This window comes from Miniopterus schreibersii, assembly GCF_964146895.1.
Source record: "Miniopterus schreibersii genome assembly, chromosome: 4".
NCBI lineage: Eukaryota > Metazoa > Chordata > Mammalia > Chiroptera > Miniopteridae > Miniopterus > Miniopterus schreibersii.
In genome coordinates, this window is record NC_138105.1 from 61,365,206 (window position 1) to 61,377,296 (window position 12,091).

Genomic DNA, 12,091 nt, shown 5'->3' on the forward strand with positions numbered 1-12,091 from the left:
AGCTTCATCATTATATTTGGGTATTATTCTTTTTTGTGTGGTATATTTCTAATTTTATTTTGGGCATTTTCCTAAGTGCTAGTTATTTATTATGAGCATTGAAAAGAGGTTTACGTATTTCAGCTTCTCAAAGAGACAGTAATAACTATGATTTTCATTTTTTAGGATCTGGAAAATCTTACACCATGATGGGCACAGCTGACCAACCTGGATTAATCCCAAGACTTTGCAGTGGTCTCTTCGAACGAACACAGAAAGAGGAAAATGAAGAGCAGAGTTTTAAAGTAGAAGTGTCCTATATGGAAATTTATAATGAAAAAGTCAGAGATCTCCTTGATCCCAAAGGGTAAGTGAGTTTGATACTTTACTATTATAGTATTGTGGACTAAAACAGACTTGATAAATTGGCTTACATGAAATTTTTTATATTGAGCTCTGGTAGAGTGTTATCTAGTTATTGTCTTTGTGATTTTATCTAGTTATCTAGTTATTGATTTTGTGATTTGCTGTTAGTTACATTGAGTGGCTTTTTACAGCCAATTCTGGGCTTTTGAAATTCAGACTGAGACGGGGCAGGGAAGTGTGGTTGAGCAGCATGCATTTGGGTCATACTGCCTTCCTCGTATACATCCAAAGCCACAAACCAAAAATGTGTAATGAAAATTAAGTTACTTAGTATTGGGGTAAATGGAATCCTTAATCAAGTAGGTTATTATTATTATTATTTTTTAACCAAGAAATTTTAGGAGGAATTCAGTGGTTTGTTTGCAGGCTGTGAGGTGAGAGAGAGGCATAGAGATATGAAACCTGGACTTTAGGATAGTTAATTTTAAAGATTCCTAGATTTTTTTTAAAAAGTCCCATTTTATGGCATAGACTTTGAAATAAAAGTGGCTCAGAAGTATTAGAAAGCTTTAAAAAATGCTGTTCTCACTCTGCAGTCATGTCTGAACCTAATGGGGAAGATAAGAGGTATCTGAGGAAATCTGTTCATTGCATAGAGCATTTTCTGAGTTCAGATTTTAGGGAAGTGTGACATCGGAGAGAAAGAAACAGATAATAACCACAGCTGTGGCTTATTGATGTAGAAACAGTGTCCAGGAGTCAAAGAGCCAGATGAGCTGAGGCTTACAGAAAGTGTGGAGGGAACAGTTAGGATGAAGATGATGGTGAAGGAAAGATGGTCCTAGAGGCAGTGAATCATGGTGAACCATTGCTCAACCAAAACGAGTATCTTTGCCCAGGGAACGGAAGAGTCAATAGAGGGTGCTTGATGGGTTTTTTGATGGGTTTTGTGCTGAGTGGGAGTTTGTTCACAGAGAAGTCAGGTGAGAACCATTCAAGCACAGGGACAGCCCGTGCCAAGCATGTTTGGCGAAGTCCCTGGTTTGGAGAGTGACCCAGCTGCGCAGTGTGGCTGCTGCAGGGCACGATGTGTGGAAGTCAACACAGGGCACAGAAGGAGGCCAGATGTGGGAAGGTTATGGTTGAGCACCCACATCTTGCTGGCTATTTTGCTCTCATGCTTTTTCTTGCTCTACCCTGAATATTTTTTGTTGCACCTTCACCTCTGTGGAGACCATTTTCTTAGAGATCCAGCCCAGACCTGCTCAGAAATTCTTAGGTGGCTTCGTTCTTGTGTTTTGTGTGACATAGCTTAAACTTTACAGTTTTTTCATAGTCTTTAATAATTTCTTGGATGTTTGTCTGTGTATAGTTTAGTAATGAACAGCGTGGGCTTTGGATTTACCTAGCTCTGGATCTAGGTCCATTGATTGTTACCTATTGAGCAAGGTCCTTATGCTTCTGGGCCTCATTTGTAGAGGCCATGATAAAACCACGCAGTATCTCAGAGGGCTGTTGAAGACAGACTGGGACGATACACTTGACGTCTTAGAGCCTTTATGATGCATAGTCAGTGCTCAGTAAATGTTTGTTGTTATTGTTGTCTCCCCCTTGGAAGTTCTTGAGGGGTTTTTTGTAGTGTTTCTGAACAGTTGAAGTAAATAGAGTGAAAACTATAAAAGTTATATCTTTTCCATGAAAGACTATTTGAGAGAGCTTTGTTTTGCTATTCGAGGACTAAATTTTATTAACTCAGCAAGTACTATGTGTAATAATGTAATTATATTTTTATTTATTTTTCTTAGTCCTCGAGGATATGTTTTTATTGATTTTTAGAGAGAGAGAAAGTGGGGGAGGGAGGGGAAAGAGAGACATACACACATCAATGTGAGAGAGAAGCAGCGCTCAATTGCTTCTTGCATGTGCCCCTACTGGGGATTTAACCCGAAACCTAGGTATGTGCCCTGATAGGGAATCGAACCTGCAACCATTCGGTGTATGGGACGATGCTCCAACCAATCGGGCCACCTGGCCAGGGCATAATATATGTTTTACTCAGGAGATAATACAGTACACATTATCTTTAAGATAAAGGGAAAGGAAAAAGTTAGCATATATCCTGAAGTCAGCACTAAGTTAAATAATTGTTCTATGTCTACTTTATGGACAGTTTTATCACAGTAAGCAAAGTTTTTAGTGGTAGGCACTAGGGTGCTAAAAAGAGCCCAAATCACTAGAAAATATTAAGTTACTTAAAATATGAATCACCTGTAATCTCACCATCAACAAATATTTTTACATTATAGTGATTTTATTTTTTTAAGATTTTTTTTTGAGATATAATTCACTTGTCATATATAATCAATCATCAGCAAATATTCTCAACATTTTTGGTTGGTACCATTAACTATGCTATATGCTCTAGGTTTTTGGCAGATGTCCTTCACCGAGTATTATCAGTTCTTTGTTTGCTAAGAAGCTTATTTATTTTTAATCAGGAATGAGTATTTAATTTTATTGAATACTTTTTCCTACATTTATTGAAATGACCATGTGTGTTTTCCCCCCCATTAGTCTATCAATGTGGTAAAGGCCATGAATCTTTTTCTAGTGTTTAAAAAAACCTGGTAACCCTGAGATAAGCCCAATTTTAAGTTTTTAACATCAGATTCATCATTTGTCGTCTTTTGTTTGTCCTTACTCATGATTGAGGTTGGTCTGTAATTTTCCTTTCTTGCACAGTTAGCAGTTATTGCCTTTCTGCTCTCTGCGATAGGACAAGTAGACTGTGTGTATTTATCTGACTCCGCATTCTTTGTGGTAGCAAATAGACATCCCACAGTGTACCCTTTTGAGTGATGTGATATTTCACCACATTATGAAGTTTTTGTGACCAGTCAAGATTTTAAATTTTGGTTTAAATTCTTCTGGGATCAAGTGAGTTGGTTTTATTTATTTGGAATCTTTGTTGAACTCAGTATGTATTTTATGGTGCAAAGTTGAGTCCTTTAAAAAACAGGCTATTGTTTAAAAACCATTTCTTTGTTTTTGTGAACAGAAGCCGTCAAACGTTAAAAGTCAGAGAGCACAGTGTGTTGGGACCCTATGTCGACGGACTTTCTAAACTGGCTGTCACGAGCTATAAGGTAACAACATCCTTTATGTAAACTTACTAAATTCAGCGTAGCAGGCTTTTTGTTTAATTTGTGATTATTATTATTTTTGAAATTAAAAAAATTACAGCAGTATCACTTAATAAATTACTTTTTACAAAAATTTTTACTTAAAAAGCTGTATATGACTGTCAGGATAGATTCACTGTGAGAGAAGGTGTACATTTGCAAGGCAAACCTATTCATCTACTGTGAGACACACATGTTTTTCATATTTTACGAACTCTAAAATTGTGATGTCCCCTACAATGATAAATGTCAGCTTTTTGTCTTCCCTGGTAGTACATAAAATAGTGAAGTTGCTTATGATACAGTGGATTTAATGAAATAAAATGTCTGAGTTGAGTAGAAGGAATTCAAAGCCTATTTCTAACTGAGAGAATCACTTACCAGCCTTTAGTTAGCTCTCCTCATTTTCAGACTTCACCGTTCTACTTTGCACATTGGGGGAACGGGGGTGGGGTGACACCCCGTGACTTGATGTAATGTACATTGAGTTGGGAGTCAGAGCATGATGATCTGACACTTAACCCCTAGTGACACTTAACCCCTTTGTTCGACTCCTGTATGACTCCATCTCACCTACCTTCTTTGTCCTAGTTTTTAAAATGGAAATTAGTTTTATTGTCTTGACTATTTTATGAGGTAGGCTCATTCATTTCTTTGTTCATGAATCAATTCTATCACTTGTTTCATGATCACTCATTTAGTAAACGTTAGTTATTTCATTTAGTAACTATCTGTTGAATACCTGCGCCAGACCTTGTGCCAGGTGCTGAGGATATAAAAAAGACAATGAGTCCGTTACCTCAGGCTGCTTACAGATGTTATAAGGGTAACACTATAAAACAGCATGGTTTTAAGTGCTGCGGCAGATGCCTGTTCAGGGTTCAGCTTTGTTTCCAGGAGGGTACCTAACTTAAATGGATATGCAGGTGTCTGGAGAGGGTGGTGTCTGGGGAGGCTCCCTGGAGGAGATCAGATGGGATAATGCACCTGAAAAGTCTTTGAAAACTCTAGAATTTTTATATAAATGTTAGGTAATGTTGGTATATTAATAATGATCATTCGAGAGCATATTTAGGCAATATTGGAGCGAGATCAAGATTGTTTTGAGAGCTCAGAGGAGATGGGAAAGTACAAAAAGACCTTTTGCTTGTTTAAAAAATTAAAAGGCTCAATACAGAGTTCGTGCATGAGACAACAGGTTAGAGACCAATGAGTAAATGTAGGCTAAATAGGATAAGCTTTTATGTTAAGCCTCAGGATTGTCAGATTTAATGGGCCTAAAGTGGATTTAGAATGGATCTAAAACATTGTGATTTTTTCCATTGTGGTGCCTATTTATCTCTTTTTGCAGTTAATGTTTTTACTTTGAGGCATTTTATTTATAATGTTGACTTTTTCCTTAAACATTATTCTTTTAAATTTATACAGCAAAATAGAACCTTATGGTTTTCAAAGGTTTTTATATGTGTGTGTCAGGATTATGTTTGACTACATATTATAGAAAAAATATAACAGGATTTAAGTTCCTTGGAATATGAATTATTATTATGTTTCCATCATTCTGTGTCCTTAGTATTTTAAAATGTACCTGGCACATATTAGGTGCTTTCAATATGTATATTTGAGTGAGAAAATGAATTAATGAATGAATGGTGAAAGGGCGGGTATGTGGTCCCAAAGATGCTCTTAAGGAACCTAGATTCCTGCCAGCTCTATGGTAATGCTCTAATTCTCATAGTTCAAGGTGGCTCTTAGAAGCAAAATGCAATAGCATGCCTACTCCCTTTAAGGAGAATGCCCAGTGGCCTGTATTATACCTTACCTCTCATTGACTAAAACTTGGTCGTATGGCCAGACTGAGCCGTGAAGGCGTCTGGGAAATGTCCTGAGCTCTGCTGCAATATGCTCAGCTGAAGATTGGGTTCCTTTACTGCAAAGAGGAGGACACTGGGTAGAAGGTGGCAACTAGTGAACTGTTTAATACATACCATCTTTCTTGTTCCTCAGTTAAATCCTTGTAAGGTAGATGATGTTCTCGCTCTGTATTGTTACCTATGAAACTAAAATTCAGATTAGTTAAATAACTGTTTTAGAGCTTATAACATTTTAAAAAATGAAGCTCCCATAATCTTTCTGTATTGCATCATGCTCTCTGTTTTAGCAGTAATGGCAACAAAGTAGTGCAGAAATTAGTCCCTTGAAGTTTTTATTTTAAAAAATAGGTCTGGTAAGATATATAGTGGTGCCTTGGTTTTCGAATGTACTCCGTTCTGGAAGCCCGTTCGAGTTCTGAAACATCCGAAAACCGAGGGATCCACAGCTGACAGCCGGGCCTCAGGATCTTGCCCTCAGCGGAAGCCCCGTGGCATGTTCGGCTTCCGAGGCGTGTTCGAAAACCGCAGCATTTGCCGCCAGGTTTACAGCATTTGTAAACCGAAATGTTTGTCCACAGACACGTTCGAAAACTGAGGCACCACTGTACTCCAAGGTGGTGAGGTAATGCTCTGCCTGCTTGAGGGCCTACAGATTATTTTTGCTTGGTGTTTGTTCATGTAATCTAACTGGATTTAACAGTTAACTTCTATTACTTCTGTAATTAAAGAAACTAAATAAATTTTTTCAGATTTCTAGACTAGATGAGGATTGGCCTGACATATTTGTCCATCTTGCGAGACTCAACATGTATAGTTTAAACTTTTGTAATCTTAGAGCTGCCACTTTATCTGCACCTACTGAAAAGAGGGTATTTTATTTGTTTTCATGGGCAGTATTGGCTATTGTACTCTGTGGGATTTAATGTTCATTGAAAAACAAAGGGTAAATGCAAGTTCGGCTGACTAAGTACTGGAACTTGTATTTTCATAGTATAGCAGAGTTTTCATATATATTAGACGGATAACGAAATGTGTGTCTGACTTTTCTCACTTAGGATATTGAGTCTTTGATGTCTGAGGGTAACAAGTCTCGTACAGTTGCTGCAACCAACATGAATGAGGAGAGTAGTCGATCCCACGCGGTCTTCAAAATCACCCTCACACACACTTTGTATGACGTGAAGTCTGGGGTAGGTGTGCAGACGTATGACTTTTTGTTTTTGTTTTAATTTTTAAAGTGGATCATGGTTTATCTTTTTCCCTTCAGATGTTAGATGACTTGAAGTCCTTACCAAACATGTGTATCAGTTAGGACATAGGACAAGAAACAAAAGCCACACTTGGTAAACAGAAGAGATTTAAAGTAGGGATCTGGGTGATTGCAGAGTTGTTGGAACACCTGAGGAGGAGTGGGTTCTAGACGGAATCTCTAGGAATAACTCCCAGAGCAGCATAGATCTTATTGACCAGGATGCTACCTCTGAGGCCGCCACTGTGCTGTAGCTATGAGTTCCAGGCATGCCCCATAGCTGTGATCCAGGACAACATACTTCCACGATCCTGTGTGCCAGCAGGAAAACCCAAACGGGCAGAGGATGGCCTCTGCTTTACTACTGTTTTCCAAATCTTAAACAAGTGTATCTAACTGACAGAACCTAAGTCACATACTGAACCCTGGCCTGCAAGGCAGTCTGAGAAATGTAAGTTTGAGCTCTCTACCCTCTCCAACTAAAGGAAGGTAGAACAGGTGTTATACAAGCAGATGGTCCAAAGTCTGCCACAGCATTTTTTTGAGCTTTGAACTGTGATGGCTAATGGTATAAGCAAATATTAATACTCTAGCTGATTCAGTGGAGATACTTTTGAAATATTACCTTCTGCTAAGCAGCTAAGTATTAGAAGGAATAAATTGCTCTAGGGAAATTGTACTGTCAGATTGCTAGATTTATAGAATAATTTTTTGAGTATTTGAAACTTATAAGAGTAAACAGAGCCAGAGACACATATGCTTCTACACACTGAAAACTTTTCTGTCGACTTACACATTTGGGCTTCCCTCTTTTAATATGAACTTTTGCATATTTTATTATGATGCCTACCCCCCCCCCCCCCCCGCCAATCAATTTCAAATACCAGAAGCTAAAATAATGACCCTGGCAAAGCACTATATTTTGGCAGGATTTTTATTTGCTGAAAGCATATTTTTCTTCTTTTACCATCACAGCAAGATTAGTGTAACAACAAAAAGTTCTTTGTTTCCTATTTCCTTTTCAGTATAAAACAAAAAACATACTGAAGACTTTTTTTTTTGACCAAAAGTACTTTTGATTTAGAAAGCTGAATATCCTTTTGTAGCAACATGTTTATTTATGGAAATGAATATAAATGTATATTTTAAAGGAAAATTTTAAAAAATGATCCAGCCTATAGAATTTGGCATTGATTTCCCACTTTTTTTTGTATTGCTGCTGAAAATAAAATGTTACATGTGTGATTTAATATAAAACATTTTTTAAATTGAAATTCTATTTTTTTAATTACAGTTTACACTCAGTATTATTTTGTATTAGTTTCAGGTGTACAACATAATGGTTAGACAATCATATACTTTACAAAGTCTTCCCTCCGATATTTTTAGTACTCACCTGGCACTGTACATAGTTATTACAATATTAGTGACTGTATTCCCTAGGCTGTACTTTATATCCTCATGACTGTTTGGTAACTACCAGTCTGTACTTCTCAGGCCCTTCACCTTTTTCACCCCCTCCTTCTGATAACACCAGTGTGTTCTCTGTATCCATGAGTCTGTTTCTATTTTGTTTGCTTATTTTTATAAGACATTTTTGATAAAGGAAAATATCAGTGTATAGATGTATATATATAAACTATCTTAACTAGAAAAATATATAAATTAATACTTGGAATTACAAGAAAATTATTATATATGAATAATATGAAACATTTTAGAAAGTGTTGAGTTTTTGAGGGCTCCTTCTATTGTTAAAAGTCAGATTAATTTTTTAAAAATAAAGTGTCATTGTTTTATTTGACATTAAAACATATCAACTAATTTTCCATAGCTTCCAATTTTATGACAGATTAATTTTTTTATGTCAGTAAGAATTGCAAATATTTTTTCCTTGGAATTATTGATAATATTTGTGAAATTTTAAGCATAGTTTCAAATTACATCAAAATTTTTATCTTATAAATAGTGTTTTTGTATACTTCCCTATAAAAATTTTATTGGGTTCCCTTCAAAATGTGTCATTTTGGGAGCCACTGCTTTTCTGAGGTAACTTTCACTCTGTCTGGACTATTAGAGCTTTGTATAATTTTGTGTTTACTAGATTGTACAGTTTTCTCACACTGGTTTATAGCAGCGCAAACTAATTTTGAAATAACAGTAAGTAACTCTTTGATAAAGGATTTTGATAATAAACTTTTTCCTTAGAGATGGTATCACCTTTTGTATTCTTTAACTGTGTACTAGTATTTATCAACTTACTTTCCAGACGTCTGGAGAGAAGGTGGGCAAACTGAGCCTGGTTGATTTAGCTGGCAGCGAGCGGGCAACAAAAACTGGAGCTGCGGGTGACAGGCTGAAGGAGGGGAGCAACATCAACAAGTAAGTTTCTCAGGGGCTTGCTTTTTATTGCTTTGTTGACTTAATAGCCAAGTAGGTAAACTTTTGTGGTTATTAAAATAAGATTAAGGCTATAATGAATAAATAGTTCCTCATTTTTTTCAGATTTTATTTATTTACTTTTTTATGAGCTTGAGCCTGTTTTATTTTCTGGTCAGGTACCTGATGGGGCTGAGGAGTGCAGTCTCAGTCGGGTCAGAGGTTTCTCGAGCGGCTTATTGCGATTTGGGGCCTGACAATTCTTTGTCCCTGGGAGTGGTCCTCTGTATTCTAGGATGCTTAGCAGCTCCCCTGGCCTCTACCCCTAGGTGGTGGTATCTGCCACCTCTCTCCCCTCACCTGTAGTGATAACCCAGATTATCTCCAGATATTGCCAGCTGCTCCCTGTGGGGGCACAGTCGCCTCCAGTGGAGAGCTGCTGGTCCACGCTATAGAAAAGAACAAAGATCATCAGTCTGTCAGAGTCTAGCGGTTGATTTTGACCTGGGGGTCACTGTCTGAACAAACAACAGCGTGCGTACTGGCCACATTTGGCTTTCCCTTTTATGACTGCTTTGGTGCTTCTTTATTCCAAGAGGTTAGGGCATTATCAAGGAATGTTTTGATCGCCAATTCTTTCATATGACTATCTTTTCTTCTACTTTGGGCTAAATTGTTAGCTCCTGTGGGCAGGAATCTTTTCTATCTTTGTGGCTCCCCAGAAGGACATATAGTGAGGTAACAAGTCATCATCAGTAACCAGCTGGAGATCATAGAACACCACCAGGCAGATTCTGTTATTACTGAATGGCGATGTATATATAAGCAATTATTTATATATTTATATAATTTTTGCCTTGTATTATGTTTTGTTAATTGTATTGTGTTTGTGGCTTCCTTTCTTAAAGATATGTGGTGGTTATGTTGTTATCTTGACCCAGAGGTTTACGGCTCACATTTTTGTTTATAAAAATGAAAAAAAAAATAACTAAGCTAAGCAATTTTATTGCTTACAATAGTATTAGATGGATACCAGCCTTTAGAGTTTATTTTTAAACAGAGCAGCAAAATGCTGACAACAGTGCTGTTTTCATGCAGGTTCAAAGGCATCTAGATGCCCAATCTTTCTGCTGCAATGTGATACTTGATACACTCCGTTTTTTATGATTATTATGATTTGTCGCACCATGCAGGTCCCTCACAACCCTTGGTCTGGTTATCTCAGCCCTAGCAGATCAGAGTGCTGGCAAAAACAAGAATAAATTTGTTCCATATCGTGACTCAGTCCTCACTTGGCTGCTCAAAGTAAGTTATTTTTTTCCTTCCTGGTCTACTCTTAGTGGTTGGTAACAGGAAGAATAAAGAGTGGAATATAAGTCCTTTCCAATGACCATTTCCTCCATCAGTGTTCACTTTAATAATCATTAGACTCTTAGATGATAATGATCATTTTAACTGATTAAGCACAGGTTTCTTCCTGATTCAGCAAAACCTGGAAGCAGTGGGAGTTTGGGGCACACTGGATCCCACAGTTGCCCCTGAGATTTGGGGGACTAGAAGAAGGACCTCGTGCTAATCTGATAGGCAAGTGAGTCATAGGAAAGGAGCTTCCACCGTCTTACAGACTCAGCTAGACTGCTGTCTTTCTCACAGACTCCTTTTGTTTGACTGACATTTTTGACTTTGTATTTCTGTTTCACTACAAGACTACTCATAATCATTTTAATTTGCTTTCAGCTCTTTAAAGGTGTTTACGAATACAGAATAGGTCACATAGTCATTCACTGGCTGATCCAACGTCAGTGAGGGAAATGGAAATGAGAAAGAAAGACAACTGTGAAGTGCTGTGGAAAACATAAAGGAGTGTAAGGCACTCCTTGCCCTCTAATTGCTCAGAGTCTACAAGGGAGATAGGTTTGTACATGAAAGATTATAACATGAGTTAGTGATTCCATAAGAGAGTAATGACGTGTAATAGGAGTTTGGGGAAAGAGACTATTTCCAGGTTCCCTCTAGTCTTCAGGTTCCCTTTAGTCGTGGTGAACTGGATATTGGCCTGGGAGTTAGAGGATATAAAATCTAGTGACAATTTAACTCTTTATAGAGTGGCCAACCTGGAACAAAATATTTTCCTGGTACGCTTTTTTTCTATTTTTTTTAAATGGAGAAATAATTTTATGAGCCCTGTTTAGTCTTGTGATAGCTTATTTTCTCATTGATCAAAAGTTATGTATTGCCTGGCTGGGTGTGGCTCAGCGGTTGAGCACCGACCTAGGGTCCAGGCGATCCGGTTTCGATTCCCAGTCAGGGCACATACCCGGGTTGCGGGCTCGATCCCCAGTCGGGGGCGTGCAGGAGGCAGCCGATCAAGGACTCTCTCATTGGTGTTTCTCTCTCTCTCTCCTTCTCCCTTCTTCTCTCTGAAATCAATAAAGATATATTAAAAAAAAGACTTATGTATTGAACACTTATTACTCACTGTGCCAGGGTTTGAGAATATAGAGATGAGTTAAACATATGTCCCCAAGTAGCTTAGTAGAGGACACAATTTTGGCTTCGTCCATGACATGTTTAGAGAACTGTGTTTGTAAAGGGAGTGGGATTTTCTTCTAGTTTTTACACCCTCTTAAAGGATTACTAGTGTTCAGTTTTACTTTCTAGAACTCTGCACACCATTTGAACATGCTTTATTAAGTATTATTTGCCACAGTAAAAAATCAGGTACATTACTTCCTTTGGCCAAAAGGCAGTAAAATTGAAATTTAAAACAAAAGAATAAACAAACAAAAAATTTGTAAAAACTTTAAATTTTATTTTTCGTTTACAGTCAGTATTATTTTTTATTGGTTTCAGTTGTACAGCATATCGGTTAGACAATCATATACTTTACAGAGTGTTCCTCCTGATATTTCCAGTACCACCTGGCACCATACATCTTTATCGCGATATTAATGACTCTATTCCCTATGCTGTACTTTACATCCCCATGACTGTTTTGTAACTAACAATTTGTACTTCTTAATCCCTTCATCTCTTTTACCCAGCCTCCCACCCGCAGCCCT

General features: G+C 37.5%; 1 protein-coding gene across 2 annotated transcripts in view; it reads left to right on the plus strand.

The window, feature by feature from the left end:
* The window catches only part of KIF13B (kinesin family member 13B), a 174,141-nt gene that overhangs the window by 59,637 nt on the left and 102,413 nt on the right, over nt 1–12,091 (plus strand). For both annotated transcript variants that reach the window (XM_081136639.1, XM_081136638.1), the window contains exons 6-10: nt 166–346; nt 3,404–3,491; nt 6,457–6,591; nt 8,920–9,032; nt 10,223–10,334. In XM_081136639.1, coding sequence (XP_080992765.1) covers nt 166–346; nt 3,404–3,491; nt 6,457–6,591; nt 8,920–9,032; nt 10,223–10,334 — 629 coding nt within the window. The remainder of the gene's footprint in view (nt 1–165; nt 347–3,403; nt 3,492–6,456; nt 6,592–8,919; nt 9,033–10,222; nt 10,335–12,091) is intronic.